Raw genomic sequence first — 18,578 nt, 5'->3', positions numbered from 1 at the left:
GATAATGATAAATGTAGTTCTTGTGTCTATTGGCATATCTGCCATTTGGGCCTCGGCGTCTTCTACTGGGACAATGTCAAACAAGTCAGAGAAAACATTATTCACATTGCAACAAATGCATGTGAACACGCTTTCAACACTACATTGGACTCCACGACTGCTTCAAATGACAGTACAGATGATAAGAAAAGGGAAAATAAACTTAGTATTATCTTGAAGACTGAAGGTCAGGAGCAATGGATTCTGAGTCGCTTCAGAGGCCATGGACGGAGAATGAAGATCGATGACGTTGAGAATACAATTATAAGAAGAGCCAAGACGTTGTGAGGTTTATAATGCGATTGATTTCAATTAGCTTTCAATCACATTAAGCTAATATAACCTTCTGTGAGATATTGTACTACCTATATTAGCTATCTATTAAGTATAAGTCTTGTTTTCTTGTATTCTCAAGATCAAGAATAGGAAATTCAGGACTTTTACTATTACCTAGACCTACCCCACTGCCACCCGAATTTATCCAGGTACCTAAAGTCGTTTGAAACCGCTCTTTTAATTCCTGCAGATGATCATTCGCAAGGACCTCTGTGTTCCATTGAAGGATGTAGTCAATGGCTTCTTCGAAGTCGCTCTTCTGATGAGGAAACATCATAGCAAGCAACTCTTTGCAGGAAAATTCCACCTGCCCCTGTCTTATAAACATGCCGAGTCGCCAGTTTAACTTCACCGTGATCACTCTGTCCTCTTCAAGGAAATGAAGACGTTTTCTTTCCTCACCCCACTCAAATTCGATCGGAATTACCACATCTGGGGGATCTGCGTTGCCTTTGGACCGATGCCTGGAACCAAATTTGAACCAGAATCTTGGATTCGCTCCATGAAGAAGAAATGAAGCTATGGTTGAGATAAAACGCCCCCGGTCATCGGAGCCAATACTCTCAAAAAGCATATAGTGCCAACAGGACACGCTCTCCACTACTGAAGGACCATTCGGATCCATGCCCAGGTCGAGATAGGCATTAAGGATCGTGTTGAATCCTTTAGAGATGCGATTACGCACCGCACTCCTTAACAGGGACACGTAGCATGTCATCCATGTCAACATGGGCAGCGTAACATGTTCTCGTATTCCGTCTAGGCCAATGGAGTCTGTCTGCAAAAAAAATCGGTCATCCCGTACGAAGCACTAAAGAGGGCCACCTTAACCGGAAAGCTGACCTCTATCGTGTGGTAGATCAAATCATCCCTCATCCAAGTGTCATTGACGAACTGAAACTTGGCCTTGGGGGAGAACAGGTCCTCGGCTACCCCGACTACTTTGTCTAGGAATGCCGTGAATCTCGCTGAGTCCGCGGCCGTGTCTTTCGCAGCATATGCTCCTAAGAGGGTGCAAATATCGTAATCTAGACTTGGAGGCGGAAGCACTTTGATTAGATCTTCTGGAGGGAACGACAAATAATCTTCTGAATCGGATTCCCCGTGACAATCATGATAATAATGCTTGTGCATGATGGCTGCTTGGATATGCGCGAGGAACGTTTGACAAATAGAATCAAAGATATCGAGGCCTTTTAACTCAGCATTAAACGATTGCTTAGTCTGGTCGTTTTGGAGAAATTCAACAATGGAGCGGTGCGTGAATTTGACAGACTCTTTCAAGGTTCGGTCGATCTGTCGCTCCTAATCGAGATGCACCAACTGTATTTCGAGGAGCCCTTTACATTTGCCGTAGATCTTCTTTCGGGTTCGCTCCAGTCGGTCCATTATGTGGTCGCCTTTGAGCCGCTCAATCCTTTGACTGAGAGCAAAATCATGATTCTCGATGTACTCTTCCAGAAAGGAGATGCGGAAGATGGGCCAATCGGGAGAGCACTCAAGCGCGACTGACAAGATCAAGTATGCCTCCTTTCGATCACACGGATGAATAGAGTTAAGAAGGTGCTGGAATAGGTCGTTCAACTCAGTTGGAAGCGCCTTGACCTTGTTCTGCAATTGCGACAGTCTATCTCCGCTCAGGAGACCGTCCTCAACGTCTTGCAAGATCAGCTTGAGCCACAAAAATACGCCGTCCGATCTATCCACAAGATTAGACTCAAAGCGTGCTAATTCATCAGGATCTGCCAGTTTCTGGTAGGTGTCGTTGTTCTTCAGCCTGTCCCGTACAATTCGTGAGACATCAGATCGCGTCAGCTCGTGCAAGCGGAAACTTGGGAATATCTTGAATGCTTCTTGGAAGATGGGCCACTCTCGGCTCGAGACGCACATCTTGACATCTGTAGGTCGTGTTGATGTCCATCGCAGCAGTTCCTTTATTAGTGCTGTATGGTTTCCATGGAACTCATCTAAGCCATCAATAAAGAAGACAAGCTTGTGGTTACGATAGACCTCGTCCCGGCAAATCAGATCGGTAAAAGCGATCAAGATATCGTCCGAGGAATCAAACGCGACTGCGACCTTACTAAGCGTGGCATCCCAATGCTTCGGAAAGGCTAGAGGGATAAGCTCCGGAGCATTGGCTAAAATAGAATAAAGAAGACCACGAATCAACCCCCTCAGGCTCTTCTGCAGGGTTGTGCCGGGATTCCAGAAGAAGAATTTACCAAAGACAAGAGACTTATCCGCAGCCCAGACATCAAGATACCGTTTCGTTTCCTCCTGTCGACACAGATATTTCATCAAAGTCGACTTTCCGGAGCCTGGCTTTCCGGAGATATGGAAGATGCCGTTGCCGTGTTTGATCCAGTAGACGAACTTGTCACGAGCTCCAGGCCTTTCCTTTGGTCTGTAAGATGTGATGCCAGAGCTGTGCAGTAGGTCATCATCGTCGTCACGAATGTATGGGTCGAATATCCACTCAAACGTCTTGTCATGGGCCTCGGCGACATCATCGTATCTGTCATCCATCAAATCGAACCGCAAGGCAGTAAGGATGCAACTTTCCCGCATCTTCAACGTCGCACGATCTGACAAACTGACTACTTCCTGGATCTGCTCCAGAGCCTCGGTGCTGAGGAACTTGACCTGTAGCCCAGAGCGAAGGGCATCTATGTTCCGGCGAAGAGAGGTGATTTCAGCTTCACTGGACTGGCCATATTTTATCAACTGGTTGAGGCGCTCTAGAGATTCGAATCTGCATTCAAGTGTTAGTCAAAAGAATGTAGCATGGGAATGTTATCCCAAGTATTCCTCATACCGTGTCATTGTTGAAAGCAGCAAGTCAAGTTGCTGGCGGGAACTCTCAAGTCTCTTATGAAGGTCTTCTTTCTCTTTCTTCTTGCTCCAGTCGCGGAGTGCTGCCTTCATGCTGCTGCGTACTGAATTCGGCTTCTTGGCCTTCAGCTCTGAAAGTAGGTTCTGAAGCTCGTCTGAGATGCTGCTACATTCTGTAACGAGCTCTTTCTAAGCCGTTTCATCCTTGCTCAGATTTCCGCTCGGTATCTTGCTCTGCATGTCGACCATGGTAGCGGTGAATCGCGTCGTCATGACGCTGAGGCTATCATTTTCGGCGGTGCTATTGGACTTGGAGTCGTAGATTCCCTTCGTTTGGTTTACCAATCTGAACCCGATATCAATGAAAGTCAGAATGTTGCCGGCCAGGCCGATGGCAGTGAAGGGATCCATGATATTTCATCCTTCTCAGCTACCACGCAGCCGAGATTAGGTGAAATGTAGTAATCAGTATGTATATGAGGTCGGTAGATTTCAGAGTAAGATTCCAAAGTGAGGGGTTTTAGAGGGAACGTGTTGTCAGATTAAAAGATGCAGTATGTATATACCGGGGTTATACGTCCTCTACAAGGTAGATCATAGGGCTTTCTCACCCACGCGATGGCCCCTAAAGGATCTACTAGCTCTGCCATAGAAATAGTATGTAGGGAGAAGTACCTTGCCTTCGGTGTGGCATCCATTATATTTTAGCCAGCCAAAGTTGCTTACGCCGTATTAGGATTCTGCTAATTGCATTACTACTTCTTTCATGTGATGTGATCAATTTGGTCACCTATTGGCTCGTATTCAAAAGTGCCCACAATACTGCAGGAGCTGAGCTATTGTGTCACTTACTTCTCGAATGCCTATTGGACGTCATGTATTCCGCGCATTAGCCGACCTTGATTTAAAAAACAAGGCTCTGTATCTCACCAGGTAGGTCGCAAATTAATACGTACACATAAAGTGGCTGAGAGAAATATATCTCGGAGTCAGAGGCTAAGTGTAACCTGCTTATTTATATCAGTAGCTCTGTCTTACTATAGTAAGAGAGCTTTGGTGTGCGTATTAATCTGCGACCCGCCTGCTTATATGCATATATATGCTCTGGCGGATATGTAAGATTGTGATATTTAATTGATGTTGCTAAGGTTCGCTCGAGGTCGGCGTTAAAGAGAACTTGATCTCATAACTGTGACATAGCTGATAGACTTGGATGTGTCTGGCAGAGAATTGTAAAAACACTCTCACATTACCTAATATATTGAACGGTATTGATAAAGACATTGTAAAAAGACAGCTCGAAGGAGCCTAATTTATTAAAGTAATTCATTTCGGATAAGTAAAAATTTCTTACAATCTTACCGTCCGTTCGATTTAAAAACGGATCTCCTTGTAGAGATATCTGATACTGGCGTGAGCTCTAGCTTATGTTAATTAGACATCCGTAAAATTATGCCTCAAGCCACAAAAATAAATCAGAAGGACACGATATCCCTTTTTCGCCAATATGAGGTTCTTCACAAAAGACTTCCACGAGGACTAATCCATCTCATCGCAAAACAATTATCAACGGTGTCCGTTATACACCAAATCCGGGCATATTTATGCAACTTCTCGACTTGGCAAGTAAGCCAATTAATTCGCATAGAACCAAGCATAACTCATTTCATTACCCACTTTCAGCTAGCTCGATAGCTTAGCTTCTCTAATCGCTACTCTCTGCAACCAAGATACGCGCTAGAGCCCAATCCGCCGCCGGGCGACACGTCTTGGCATGACACTAGCTCCAGACGGCGTCAGGTTATTATGAGTTCTGGTCCGAAGCGGCTTAAAAATCCTCAACCTCGCTCCGTCTTTGTCTTTCCTCAGTATCCTTCATTTTACCCCAGAAATAACCAAGATGTCTCAACCTCATCCTCTTATTCCTCTGTCAGTCGACGAGACAAACTTGGCCAGAGACGTCATTCGCGCTGCTTATCCTCAAAATGTCCTGAAGTTCCGGGTCATCTATCTTGAGGAGCCAGCCAAGGAAATTCTGGCGCCTTATCTAGATCTTGAACATGCTGGGAAGGTTATTGGCTCTACACCCAGACCTGCTCGTGAGGCTCGAGTTCATTTTGATACAGCTCATGGTGGCAAGCCTCCGCAATCGCATGAGGCCATCATTGATCTAAACACAAGAAAGATCAAGCAGATTGAGTCAATCCGCGCTGATGCTCAAGCAGCTTTCACAAGGTATGCTAGACCTGTCCTTAAGATCCAACGCGATATTAGCGACTAATCTGGACTTTTAGTGAGGAGCTCGATGATGTGAGAATCATCTGCCGAGAGTCCCCCGTCTTCAAGGAGCGCATCGCCAAGTTCAACCTCCCCCAAGGCTTCGAAGTCGTCGTTGAGCCATGGCCATATGGTGGCCTCGACGCAGCTGATGACCCCAACCGCCGACACATGCAAGCCCTCATCTACGCTGCCGACAGCAAGAACCGCGAATGCAACTTCTGGGGATACCCTCTCCCCATCATCCCCGTCATCGATGCCGAAACACGCGAAGTCATCCGAATTCATGAGGTTGCTACCGGCGGAGGCAATGATCCTCATACCTTCGCCGAGGGCAACTACGCCAAAGTCAACATCGATCACATGACGCCTTCAGAATATGTTCCTGAGCTTTTGCCTGGCGGTCTTCGCAGGGATCTGAAGGAGCTCAATGTCGTTCAGCCTTCCGGACCTAGCTTTAATGTTGAGGACTCGAATGTGATCAATTGGCAGAAGTGGAGCATGAGGGCGACTTTTAACCCTCGTGAGGGTGCGGTGCTGCATGATGTTCGTTTCGACGGCCGAAGTGTCCTATACAGACTGTCTATTAGCGATATGACTGTTCCTTATGCGGATCCTCGACCTCCATTCCACCGAAAGCAGGCTTTTGACTTTGGTGATGGAACGCTTGGAGATGCTTGTAATAACCTCCAGCTTGGGTGTGACTGTTTGGGTGTCATCAAGGTGAGTGATACACATCACACTCGGCAGTTCATATGGACTGACTAGGTTTTAGTATTTTGATGGTGTCTTGGTCGACCACAGCGGTACTGCACGCACAACTAAGAATGTTATTTGCCTGCATGAGCAAGATAATGGTATTAACTGGAAGCACACCAACTGGCGTACTGGCCGAGCTGTCGTAACCCGCCGGCGAGAACTTGTTGTTCAGTTCATAATCACGCTTGCCAACTACGAATACATCTTCAACGTAAGCTCCCTCCCTTTCGACCACGACTAGCTGTCTAACTCAAAATCAGTATATCTTCGACCAAGCAGGAGCCATCACAGTCCAAGCCCGCGCCACTGGCATCGTCTCTTCCGTCCTCATAGAAGAGGGCAAGACCGCTCCATGGGGCAATGTCGTAAGCCCTGGGATCCTTGCCCAAAACCACCAACACATCTTCTGCGTTCGCATCGACCCCGCAATCGACGGCCATAAGAACACACTCGTCCAAACAGAATCTCTCCCCATGCGCATCGACGCCCGCACCAACCCCAACGGCAACGCCTACCAGGTCGTCACAACCCCAGTTACAGCCTCAGCAGGTCTTGACGCAAACCCCTTCACGGATCGGACGTTCAAGGTGCAGAATATGGATAAGCTGAATCCAATTAGTGGACAGCCTGTGGGGTATAAGATTCTTGCGCCGGTTACGAGGCCGTTGCTTGCGGATCCGAATTCTACGCAGGCGAAACGGGCGAGGTTTGCGCAGAGACACTTGTGGGTTACTAAGCATAGGGATAATGAATTCTATGCTGGTGGAAGATATACGCTGCAGTCAGTATCGGAGGTTGAAGGTGTAGCGGATGCTGCTGATAGGAACGATGATGTTTTCCAGCAGGACATTGTGTTATGGAGTGTTTTTGGTCTTACTCATAACCCCAGAGTGGAGGACTGGCCAGTCATGTAAGTGTCTAATATGCCATTTGGAGGTCAAAGTTGCTAATCAGTACCAGGCCTGTTGAGATTCTTGATCTTCATATCAAGCCTGCCGATTTCTTCACGGCAAACCCGGCTATCGATGTGCCTGGCAGGAAGAACTTTACTTCGCAGCTGACGAATGCCGAAAAGGCTGAAGAGGCTTCATGTTGCGCGGATAGCAAGCCTCGTCTGTAGAACACATTATTGGCAGAGACGACTATTGTTTATTGCAGGCCATTGAGCATGAATTGAGAGTGCAAGTAGACTGTTATTTTAAGAATTTATGATATTATTATTATGAAATATATCTGGAAGAAAGAAATTATGTATGAACAACTCTATTGATGGTGAAAACTTTACGTGTATTTGAGTCGCGATCATCTTACGAGAAATTCCCCTGCGTTGCATACAGTGAAATTACGTCTCCGAATCCCGAATCGCGAAGCAGTAACATGAATCAGAACTAGATAAGACTACTACTGAGTCATCGAACTCTGGTCTAGAAATTGATATCCTAATACTTACCGTGGCGAAGATAATAAACTAGTTGTGCAACCTCAGATTCGTCGGTCGCATGGGTCAGGAAACGGCCGACGGCCGACGGACACGACTTTTCTCTTTTTGGTTTGGGTCAACGGCGATTGCGGGGGACTAAACCCGATGTAGCATTTCCAAGCGATGGACACTAGCCTCATCTCCACGGGGTGCGACCTGACATTTACATCTTCAAAAGCTGGATGCTGGGGCTGTTGGTTGTTATCTCAATACAGCTTCCGTATATTGGAAGAACCCAGTGGTATCTTAAGAGTCTCGGAACGTGGGCCAATCATGAGTCGCTGCCCTCATTTTCGTGCGATGGCGACGGAAGCATTCCCTGTCGCCTATTCACGTTGATGACCTCCCAGGCGTTACACCTGTGGGAGACTGGGGATTACAACGGCGGATTAAAACGACTTAATGCTTTGTCATAGCATTGCAAGAGCACTCATATCATGATATGCGTCACTTGTACCATTAGTCTCTTGATGACGATCCAGTGAAGTGTAGGAGAATTATCTTTTCAAAGCGCTTCACTGGTTAAAATGGCAATCCAGATATTTCGAACAAAATTAATAAAATACAATTATAGCTTAGTTCATATGTAATCTAGACCTCTGCATCTATCTTGTTGACCTTTGAATCATTATCGTCTCCAATCTTAGGTCCGTTGGCTTCTTCGATTCCACTGACAAACAGCGCGTCTTCGTCAAAGGTAGGACCCTTGAAGTTATGTCGTCCATCGACGAACCATTGGATCGAAGAAACAATTATGATGACTGCAAATGCGACTACAGCGTAGTTCATGTTGGAGGCTGTAACATCGCTAACAGGAGGGAAGAGGAGGAAGATGGTGATGACGATCGTGTAGGCAATGCCAACCTAGGTTAAGGATTAGTAAAAGTCTCAAGACAGATTATTGAATTTCGGGGGACTTACAATATTGCAGATCCAGCCGAGCCACTCTGGCACCGCAAACGGTCGGTTGTCCAAAAGTCCCTTTCGTCCTTGGAGGCAGTTGATGGCAGGGGTGACGGCATATGAGATAGCGAGAGCGATAACGGAAGCCGACAAAATGGCATTCAGCGCACTGGTAGATCCAAGATACACAAGTCCAAAGATGATGACGATTGCGTTGGTGAGCAAGAGGGCATTGACGGGAATGCCCCATCGCTGGTCAACCTTGGCGAAAACTCGGGAAAAGGGCAAGCCTCCATCACGAGCAAAGGCGTAAACAATACGGGTACTTGTGGCCATGATACCTAGGGTGCCAAATACGAGGCAGATCATGGGGAAGAGTAGTAGGCAAACAGTACCAGCCTTGCTGTTGGTAGCTTGTAGGTAGATCTCGACGAGAGGTCCTGTTGGAGAGGCGACAACGGCGTCGACGTCTTTGATGACGAATAAGAGGCAGACAAGGAAGGCAAAGCCCGTTACCAGACCCATAGCGACACAAGCAATCATGATGCGAGGTCCGCGAATGCAGGGCTGTGGAATCTCTTCGATCATATGCGCAACGGCATCAAAGCCTGTGAGACCGAGACCACCTTGCAACAGACCCAAGAGGAACGCAACACCACCAGGCCAGCCAGTCGAGTTGATGAATTCTCCGAAGACAAAGCTGGCTGGCTGAAAGTCAGGGGCGCTAGTGGCCAGGACAGTGATTGTCGTAGCGAGGAGACCGCAGACAGACCAGATCAGCGCCATCTTTGTCATCATCGGTAATCCCGAAGCCAGGAACAAGTTGAGAAAGAAGCCGAGAAATGTGTATAGGAGGAACAGTAAGAAGTACTGCCATCGTGTCGGTGCGAAGTCGGGGTCGTACATGGTGATAATGCCGAGAAACAATTGTCCGCCCAAAACACCACCAGAAGCAGACAGAGCAACCCATCCGCTGACATTAACCCAGCCAGTGATCCACGAGACGATAGCTACCCATTTCGGAGGCGATATGATAGCTGCCCAGTGATACTGCCCGGCGCTGGTGGGATAACAAGAAAGAAACTCAGCGTTCGAAACAGCAAGCGACATACTACCTACTCCAGCTGTGACAAGTCCCCAAATAACAGCTGTAGGTCCACCGCTAGGCAACCCAACAGACAAACTCGACGCAAGCGCCGTCCAGGAGTTAAGAATCGAGAAAGCAAGACCAAGCATAGAGACAAAGGAGAAATTTCTCTCTAGCTCTTGCTTGTGGCCTAGCGCTGCGAGTTGCGCGGCATCGCGTGCCAAGTCAGCGTCGTGGTTCTTCATATTACTGAGAATACACTGGGGAGAAGAATGGAGGGTGATGAGTTCGACATGGAGAAAGGGGTGTGTGTGGATTTTGAGGTCTTGGATGATGGTCTAAAGACGGCGGACGGAGATATGCTATTGGATAGATGAGTTTGTGTGATTGGTTGGATGTAATCGGCCGTCGGGGGACGATAAGCGTGATAGTGGTTGTGGGGAGAATCCACTGATTTATCGGAGATTGCGGGGGAGTTACAAGGGGGTTAGGGGGAGTGTAGGGTATTTTACAGTCATCGATTCAGAGATATTGAATCCCATTTAGGTATCACATTCTAGATACAATCAGTGATAGGTTTAGCCAAGGTACTAGAACAAAATTTTGGTCCAGCACATTGCATTATTTTAGTTCTAAAGTAGTCCGCGGCTAATGGCTGTGATCCATTGATCGTGATGAAAAGAAGTATCTCTCAGGTCCTTTTAAGCATGATGCTTCGAGCTGCCTATCGCAGTGTTGAATCCCCTTCTGACTACGACTCTTCCCAATGTATATCCTTCTTCACCGCAATCGTCCCCAGCGGAATCTCATCTACCGCCACCCCTTTCGAGTGTTCTACTGTCGTATTATGCTGATTATGATACGTCTCTGGCCACAGAACAGGCTCTTCAGCTGAGTCGTTATCATGCAGTCTGCGAAACGGTCCATCCTTAACAGGGCCTTTCTGTCTGTCTGCTGACTTTTGGCCGCTGCCTCCAATGGTGATGATTCCTTCTTTACTTCGATCTTGTGTAGTCTTGGTGATAAAGCGGCCGAAGAGGACGTATAATAGCGGTTGCATTGTGGGCAGACAGGCGCAGAGGAGGCCGACGGACGGTTCGATTACTGTCCATATCCAGGGTGTTGAGATGAGCTCTGTGTATCTCGGTTAGTATGGCGTTGATAGGCAGCGAAAAGGATGAGGTGCTTACTCGTGAAGTCTGCTTCTTGCCCGGCTTGGAGGAGGGCCACAATGTACTTCAATCGGATACAGCTGATAATGACGATCCTGTAGAAAATGAGCACATGCTCTGTTCTAACTTCATCTAAAAACTCACAATCCACCCAGTAAAAATATCCCCGCGATAGCAATCTTCTGAGATCTCGGCACCTGGACCTTTGACACCTCAAAAACAGGCAACGCGATAATCATAGCGTCCATCACAATATTCGGGATCGAGTTACCAATGAAGAAGCGATTCTTATCCAGGCAAGTACCTCCCTTCATGAATGGCTTCCAGGCTTTGTCGACCGGCGAGCATTGGAAGATGGATGCAAAAATGATGCCTATCCACCACGAGAATGTCATTCCGCCAAGGATGTAACCGCCAAAGCGCATGGATTTTGTTGGGAAGATTCGGTAGTACATTAGGAGGATGCCGACTTTTATGGTGCAGAGGACGGTGCCGTAGACGAATTCGGTCAAAACTAGACACTTTAGGGGAAGGCTGTTAGAATTCGGAATTTAGTGACGAAGAGGGTTGTCGCGTACTAGCTGAGCTCTTCCGAGGCGGTTTGGGTCTTGCATCATGTTGACGGCCAATGGTTTCCCAACACCGCCGTATGTCACCGCTAGAATCAACATTAGCTTGGTTCCAGCATGCAACTCAATTCTGCAAAGGGGGACTTACAGGCTATTGCGACTCCAGCAGTAGCCCAAAGCAATGGCTAGGGGTCTTGTCAGCGCTACGGAGCAGAAAAGAATTTAAGAAAGTAAGTCTCACCAAGGATAAGAGTATCATGAAATCGTCACGTTCAAGAGCCATTCGCTTTCGGTGCCGGGCCCATACCCTGATAGCCACGACACCGAGTGCAAAGGGTATCGACACGGCACTTACTATGATGAGAGAGGGCCCTTCATTATGGTTCAGGACCTCAGGTGGAAGAGAGGGAGCTGAGTTATTGCCAGACATATTGCCGACGGTAATAATGATGATACTGTAAAGAGACCAAATGATCAAAACCGCTAGGAACAGACACGGGGAGCGAAGCGTGAAATATGGGTTGGACTTGCCATTAAACGATGACAAAAATAGGAGAAGAATTAGGGAAACAATCGAAACAGGTGATTTCTGACTCGCTCAACTATCACTGCAACACAATGCGGCAGACGCGGGCCCACGGCATTCATAGGAACAAAGCCCACCGCGAATGCAACCCTATAAGCCCGCAATCAAGGGTCCGGTACCAAACCCGCGGTGTTAGCTTGCGGAAGCACAGGGGTGCAAACTCTAAGTCGAATGTTGGCCCATAGAAGGATTTTCAGCCGCCGAAGCTCACCTCACTTCCCCTGAACGGTCAGCCAAGCTCTTGGTTCGTGCAGGGATGGATTACGAGAATATGCACGTTAGCGAAGAGGTCCACGTGGACCGGTATCAGCTGTTTCTGCAATGCGCTGATAAGCACGACATTGTGGCTAATTATAAGAACTGTGCTTGGTCCCTTTTATGATATGAAACTGCCAGCCACATCAACACAAAAGCGCCATCAACGTCGATCATGAGCGACAAACCAGTTCTTCTCTTTGTTCACGGAGCATGGCATCCCCCAAAATGCTACGACGCCATCAAAACCGCACTCAAGAACCTCGGCTACGAATGCGTCATCCCCAAACTTCCCTCCGTAGGCCATGAAAGTCACGGCGTTACATGGCAAGCAGACAAAACCAAGATCATCGAAACAGCAGAACCTTTCTTTAACCAAGGCCGCGAGGTCGTTCTTATCGCACATTCCTACGGCGGTATTCCCGCGACTGCCGCCACTGAAGGTCAAGGCACAGAAGAGCGTGCCAAACGCGGCTTAAAGGGTGGATTTCACTCGATCATTTTCTTAGCTGCGTTTGCTATCCCGGTCAAGGGCTGGGATCTCATCACCACGTTTGGTGGGGCTTATCCGCCGTGGCTACAGGCTGGTGAGAAGTATACAAAGGTAGGAAGGACCAAAGTGTTTGCATCATATCGCTAATGATTCGCAGAACCAAATTACTAGAATGGCAGAGGGAGCGAGGGAAAGTGTTTACAGTGGGTGCAGGGAAGACGCGATAGATAAGGCTCTGGAGTCTACGGAGCCGCATTCTCAAGATGCGTTTGAGACGAGTCTGGACTTTATCGCTTCGGATATCACTTTCCCGAAAACGTATATCATTTGTGAAAATGATCAGCTGATTTTATTGCCGCTTCAGGAAAAGCTTGTTGAATCAACACCGGGAATGAGATCTGCGAGGCTGGCGGCAGGTCATAGTCCGTTCGTGGAGAAGACGGACGAAACGGCAGAACTAATTATGAAGGTCGTTGAGGATCGAGTGTAGATAGCATGACTCATGAAATAGAAACGAAACTATCGGTCCTAATTGACGAAGCCTGAGCTCGTCCTTACAGGGCTGGAGTGCGTGACACATCGGCCAACATCCGTGCGGATCCGCATACTAGTTAGCCCGCCGTATATCGGTCCCGCAGCTAGTGTCCGCAGCCACGATTCATGAACCTCGAGCCCAACCACAATAACCTGTCGTCCCTATTTATCCTGAAACACCTGCATCACCTAATTATTCCCCGTCGCAGCGCCCCAGATCCAAGCTGCCCAGCTTCCCAACACATATACGAACAGCGCCACGAAACAGACCTTGCTAATCATTCTCGCGTTTTTGCCGCTAGGGCCCTGACTCTTCGCCTTTCGCTCGTTGATCAGGTCTCCTCGTAGGATTCTTTGCTTTCGTGAGAATTGCAGGATTTTTAGATCGGTAGCCCAGAAGGTGCCGAGGAGCATTGTTAAGGATATAACGGTAGATGCGGTGGCGAGGAAGACGTAGACGATAGTGACTCTGTCGTAAGAGCCGTCGTCTTCATCCTGAATGACGCCGGTGATGATGCGGATGATGATATTGGTACTGATTTAGTGTCAGTTGTCGTGGGTTATGTGAAGAAATAGTATCGACTCACGCATTATTCATCGTAACCTTGGCAGCATAAGCAGTACCAAAAACGTCTTGGTGCCACATACTAGTTCGGATACCCTCGATGATAGTCACAGGCCCGAAAGTCTTGAAGATGGCGTAGAAGGCATACGAAGCTGCTGCACCACTGGTTGTACTGCTCCAGTTGATGAGCCCCATTGATAAGAGCATACCAGTGCCACAGATAGCCATTTGCGTTACACGATGGCCGTAAGTATCGATAACTGCTCCGATGAGAGGGCTCAGGAAAAAGCCTTGACTGTTGCGTTAGCCCTTCGCGTATTAATCTTCGCCCGTATCTGTTGACTTACCTGCGTATTGCGACAAAGAGGCATACCAACCCGCAGCCACAGCATCTACTCCAAAACGGTGCTCAGCAAGCTCAGTGGCGTTTTGAGAGTAGATGTTGGAACAACTCGTCTGCACCATTGAGAAAAGCATGATTGTCCAGAAGACCCACGGTACATGGATGATCTTGTTAAGATTGAACTTCTTGTTCTTCTCGACCAACGGCTCACCAGTCGCTGGGTCAGGAGGGGGACGAAAGCGCTTGTGTGCGATCTTCGTGAAGACGAAGAAGACAAGGGTACACAAGTTTGTGAAAAAGGCGACGCATGCGCCGATCCAGAAGACCCAAGCGAAGTTTCCGGTATTCTGATGAACACTCAAGTCAGTTCTCGTGTCTTCTTCTTGGAGAAGCGGAAGTTACTTACCTTAGAAATGACGTTGGCTGTAGAGCTTCCGACGAAGCCACCAATTCTTGCAATGCCGATCTGAAGACCTATAGTGGTGCCAAACCCTCCACCAGGTGCAAACCACCCGGCGAATACTCTGTAGTACGCGATCTGAGTAGCAATGTCTCCTAATGCTGCGGTGACTTTGCCGAAGATCATGAGAGGAAATGACCTGCATGTCGCTGCGCCCGCGATAACGAGAGCACCTGCGGTCATGATCAAGTTTCCGTAGAGCATGGCACCTACATGAATCAGTCAATGATGTTAAAGTGACGGGGAGATTCACAGAACTTACCAGCACCGCCGATCCGATCTGTCAGAATGCCCGAAGCCATCATCAACAGCGTGACCAAGAACTCTTCACTAGCTTCAAGCAGAGCGAATTGCGTGTTATTGATGTCCAGTTCCTTCTTGATAGTGCTCTTGAGTGAGGATGTCAAACGAGCAGACCAAGAAGCGCCAAAGCTGATTAGGCAGATGAGCAGGACGGATCCAAGCCTCCAAGTCATAGGGACAATGGGCCGGTCGTCGGCATCTTCAAAGATTGAGTCAGAAACAGCATCCTCGGCCTTTGCGTTCTCGAGAGCTGGATCAGCAGCGATTTCTGTCAAAGCTAAAGAAGCCTCATGCTTCGCAGGACGTTGATCACTCATCGTGAAGAATCCAATCAATTGACGCAGAACCTCTTAGTAACGGTGAGAAGGAGCTTATATGAAGAGCCTCTTCACAAGAGACTAGATCCCATCTTTATACGACCACAAATACCCTCATATCCATTCATTTCCGCTTCCATGGCACCGTTCCGCGGCCTAGATCGCAAGCCTTTGTAAGCTAGAAGCACTAACTTTTAAGCTTCTTTCTCAGCCTCTCTTGGCAAGCTAACAAAACCTTTAGGCGTCACCGGTGTGTTGTAATAGGCCGACAAAGTTGACAGCTGGGTCCGTTGCGCGAATTTACACGCGCTAGAGCACTAAGGCTCAGCTAGTCTTAAGCTTCTTTAATGTCAGATGGATCATCTGATAAGAGACATCTTACCGATGGATCTGATAAGCAGTATGTGGTTTAGGCAAGAGTTCGTGTGAGTTAGCTGTCTTGGCAAAGAGGATCTGACGAGAAGAAATCGGGTTAATAACCGGCCTAGGCCAAATCGATGTGAAAGAGAAGATGCTCTTGTTCTAGAATCCGTTCTGCACTCCACTCAAAGGCCGCTTACTTTGTTGGCTCGGTTTATGGTACAACAACCTTCTCTGTCCCTCTCGGCATCGGCTACTGTAAGCAAATAATTCAGGAAGCCCTCAACGCGGTCGGGTTAAAACCCTACTTAGGACCTTTCTCATTTGCAGAATTTCTTCTCAAGTAAAGATCTATAAATTATCTTTAAATGCCTCTTGGTTATAATAGTACCTAGCTTTTGTGCTACTATCCGAATTATAAACTCATATAGCTCTTCCCGTTTAGTTAAGATATCGGTATGAGGGCTTAGCTTATATAGCTGCTATCATATGTGCCTGGCTACCCTTGTTTAATACAAGCCGCATGATATCATCTTCGGACACTAGTAAAGATTCACAGCCGTGATAAAGATTCTTCCTTTATATACTAATCAGACTCGTGACGTTAGACTATTGCTATAAACATAGCTGCTAAGCACAGTTGGTTTTCGGGGCCAGACGTGTTCTGAGAAAGGTACGATATGGTATACTGCTACTTATGAAGAATTTGTATTATTAATGACTTGGAATTGTTTACAATAACTTGAAAAGTTGTTCCTGGAACTTTGCATCATGGGAATCCTTCTGCTCCTCCCAAGTAGTAATAGCCTCACCATCCATCACCCCATGTACATATGCATTCCCAAGAAATAGATACTCATCGCAAGAGGGAGAACTCGGGCGGACTATATACGGCGTATCTCCACCGAAAAGAATGCAGACAGAGTCCCCAGGCTCTAAACAACAAGGGCCAGTGCCTATGTAGCCGTTTTCCGTAATGAAGAACCTTCTACATACACAATCTGCGATATTCCGGGCAAAGGCTGAAGAATCTTCTGCAATGTCACTTAAGATTCTACTAAGGATATCCCAATGAGTGTCCATATCGCCTGGAGAGAGCTGAGCCATATTATCATTCAAGAACCCCCAAACTTCAGGTTCCCTAAAGATAGACTCATTTTGTGGCACAGAAAGAAAAGTTTGGACCGCCATCTTGATAAGCTGGATCAATGCTTTACGACACCTTATATTGTCATTTCTGGCGCAAGTCGCCAGAAGGGATTGGAAAGCAAACGCTATGAAGAAACTGAGGTAGGAGTCATTTGTTGGGCAGCTCGGCTTCGTTTTGCCAACCGTAGGCTGTACTCCGCCACTCGTCAATGTGAAGACAATCGGTGCAATTATGTCTGAACCGTACTGGTATCTCAGAAGGCATTCGTGATCGATGGTCAGGCTGCCTATAGATACCATTGTTCGAAATATATCCTCATTCCGATTATGAGTCTCTTTGACCCTGTCGATGTACAGGCCCTTCAACTCCAAGACTTGACTGTCAATCGATGATTGCATCATAATCTTCTTGTTGCTTGAAGATCTGAAACCACGTTTTCTCATATCTAAATATGATGGAGGTTTCTGGTTAAACCACCTCGGAGCCCAAAGAGGACGCCGCTCTGTGTCATTGGGATCTTCTATGGCTGTGTGGTTGAGGATATCAAGGCTCGTTGTTGCCATTATAACCTTCGAAGCGAACTCTGTAAAGACTGTTGATTGGGGCTTGCGATAGTCTGGTATAATACCATAAGTCGTATCGCCCGCCAGGCCGATCAATGCAAAGATCTTATCGCGGGGGTCAGTGGCGTGACAGTGTTTCGTTGAACGGACAAGCTGATATAGATTTAGTCTTATTTCGCCCAAGTTCTCTGTGAATTCCATGGAAACCACATTCCACTCGACTCGTGGGCAAGGATCATTCGAAGCCTCCTTCGCCAGAGGGAAAGCCAGGATATTCGGGTCTCGATAACGCATCCCAAGACATTTCGTTGCCACTTTGAATGTCATGAAGTCGGCTTTAGAGATAACGAGATCCCCCCACAATAGTGTATAATTTGCTGCAAGTGCAAGTTCTTGCAGGATCCAAACCCTGGAGAAATAAGGGACGCTTAGCATAGAGTTTAGAGCCTCCCAAGCTGACGAATCTCTAATAGGTAGTCCAAGTTCCTGTAAATAATCGTTTTTAGGAAAATACTGCTGTTCTCGGAATTCATGTGGCTCTCTTTTAGCAAGAGTTGAGATTATTTTCCCGACTGCAGATGCCTCTTCTGCGTCTGCTGGGCCAAGCCATGCATTGACAAGCGTAGCTCCAGAGTAAATATCCCTCATGATAGAAACTTGCTCAGAACGCTCCTCAAGAGAGGTTTGGTCAATGCAAATCTGGTCGACCCACAGATATCGTGAGTCACCGACTAGCCTAAGTCGCCTTAAGGCTGCGCCAAGGCTATCAGTTATCATGAACGTTTGGCCATTGCACTTCATATGCTGATTTTGCACAGAGGAGCCCCACACATAGCTTAGCGCCTCATACTTGGGAGCTTGCTGGCGTAGATATGTTCGAAGATTGCCTTCAAGAGGGTCGCTATCCTTTCCAGGGCCGAGCTCAAAGACACGGAAGAAACCATTGTTCGGCAGCTTATCGTACTGAAATGTCATTTTGGTCTTGATTGGGGTAAAACGCAGCGCTGTTTAGGACTTTTTCTTTCCAATAAGTTATCGGGAGATATGTGAACTGTAGCTATCTTCTACAAGTAGAGAAGATAGTCAGTGCTTGATGCGGACTCAGTTTCAGTGAGCTACCACAGCTAGAGGAAAGACAGGCTAAATAGCGTAGATTTAAGGACAAATTGATAAGGATGAATGACTGGCAATT

At 47.3% G+C, this 18,578-nt stretch overlaps 7 protein-coding genes across 7 annotated transcripts; 2 read left to right on the top strand and 5 right to left on the bottom strand.

Moving 5' to 3' along the window:
- Positions 1 to 1,052: 1,052 nt before the first annotated feature.
- FSUBG_13787 (uncharacterized protein) lies at positions 1,053 to 3,621 on the bottom strand (the record flags this gene model as incomplete). The annotated part of the gene is made up of 5 exons (XM_036678714.1): positions 1,053 to 1,134; positions 1,181 to 1,568; positions 1,722 to 3,130; positions 3,194 to 3,399; positions 3,457 to 3,621. The coding sequence occupies 5 exons, from the start codon at positions 3,619 to 3,621 to the stop codon at positions 1,053 to 1,055; spliced, it is 2,250 nt and encodes a 749-aa protein (XP_036530755.1).
- Positions 3,622 to 5,110: 1,489 nt separating this feature from the next.
- FSUBG_13786 (copper amine oxidase 1) lies at positions 5,111 to 7,366 on the top strand (the record flags this gene model as incomplete). Its single annotated transcript, XM_036678713.1, has 5 exons — positions 5,111 to 5,445; positions 5,505 to 6,210; positions 6,263 to 6,457; positions 6,507 to 7,156; positions 7,207 to 7,366. 5 exons carry the CDS (start codon positions 5,111 to 5,113, stop codon positions 7,364 to 7,366), a joined length of 2,046 nt encoding a protein of 681 aa, XP_036530754.1.
- Positions 7,367 to 8,317: 951 nt separating this feature from the next.
- FSUBG_13785 (choline permease) lies at positions 8,318 to 9,961 on the bottom strand (the record flags this gene model as incomplete). The annotated part of the gene is made up of 2 exons (XM_036678712.1): positions 8,318 to 8,590; positions 8,648 to 9,961. The coding sequence occupies 2 exons, from the start codon at positions 9,959 to 9,961 to the stop codon at positions 8,318 to 8,320; spliced, it is 1,587 nt and encodes a 528-aa protein (XP_036530753.1).
- Positions 9,962 to 10,467: 506 nt separating this feature from the next.
- On the bottom strand, positions 10,468 to 11,887 carry FSUBG_13784 (uncharacterized protein; the record flags this gene model as incomplete). Its single annotated transcript, XM_036678711.1, has 6 exons — positions 10,468 to 10,850; positions 10,907 to 10,983; positions 11,033 to 11,409; positions 11,467 to 11,546; positions 11,606 to 11,642; positions 11,813 to 11,887. 6 exons carry the CDS (start codon positions 11,885 to 11,887, stop codon positions 10,468 to 10,470), a joined length of 1,029 nt encoding a protein of 342 aa, XP_036530752.1.
- Positions 11,888 to 12,473: 586 nt separating this feature from the next.
- Positions 12,474 to 13,281, top strand: FSUBG_13783 (uncharacterized protein; the record flags this gene model as incomplete). Its single annotated transcript, XM_036678710.1, has 2 exons — positions 12,474 to 12,902; positions 12,949 to 13,281. The coding sequence occupies 2 exons, from the start codon at positions 12,474 to 12,476 to the stop codon at positions 13,279 to 13,281; spliced, it is 762 nt and encodes a 253-aa protein (XP_036530751.1).
- Positions 13,282 to 13,514: 233 nt separating this feature from the next.
- FSUBG_13782 (major facilitator superfamily transporter) lies at positions 13,515 to 15,313 on the bottom strand (the record flags this gene model as incomplete). Its single annotated transcript, XM_036678709.1, has 5 exons — positions 13,515 to 13,860; positions 13,913 to 14,180; positions 14,238 to 14,580; positions 14,640 to 14,902; positions 14,956 to 15,313. The coding sequence occupies 5 exons, from the start codon at positions 15,311 to 15,313 to the stop codon at positions 13,515 to 13,517; spliced, it is 1,578 nt and encodes a 525-aa protein (XP_036530750.1).
- Positions 15,314 to 16,970: 1,657 nt separating this feature from the next.
- On the bottom strand, positions 16,971 to 18,361 carry FSUBG_13781 (heterokaryon incompatibility 6 OR allele; the record flags this gene model as incomplete). The annotated part of the gene is made up of 2 exons (XM_036678708.1): positions 16,971 to 17,109; positions 17,178 to 18,361. 2 exons carry the CDS (start codon positions 18,359 to 18,361, stop codon positions 16,971 to 16,973), a joined length of 1,323 nt encoding a protein of 440 aa, XP_036530749.1.
- Between the last annotated feature and the right edge of the window lie 217 nt (positions 18,362 to 18,578).

The sequence above is a fragment of the Fusarium subglutinans genome, assembly GCF_013396075.1.
Source record: "Fusarium subglutinans strain NRRL 66333 chromosome Unknown NRRL66333_c0000397, whole genome shotgun sequence".
NCBI lineage: Eukaryota > Fungi > Ascomycota > Sordariomycetes > Hypocreales > Nectriaceae > Fusarium > Fusarium subglutinans.
Note: the sequence above shows the minus strand (reverse complement) of the source record. Positions and strands in the feature narration are given on the sequence as shown.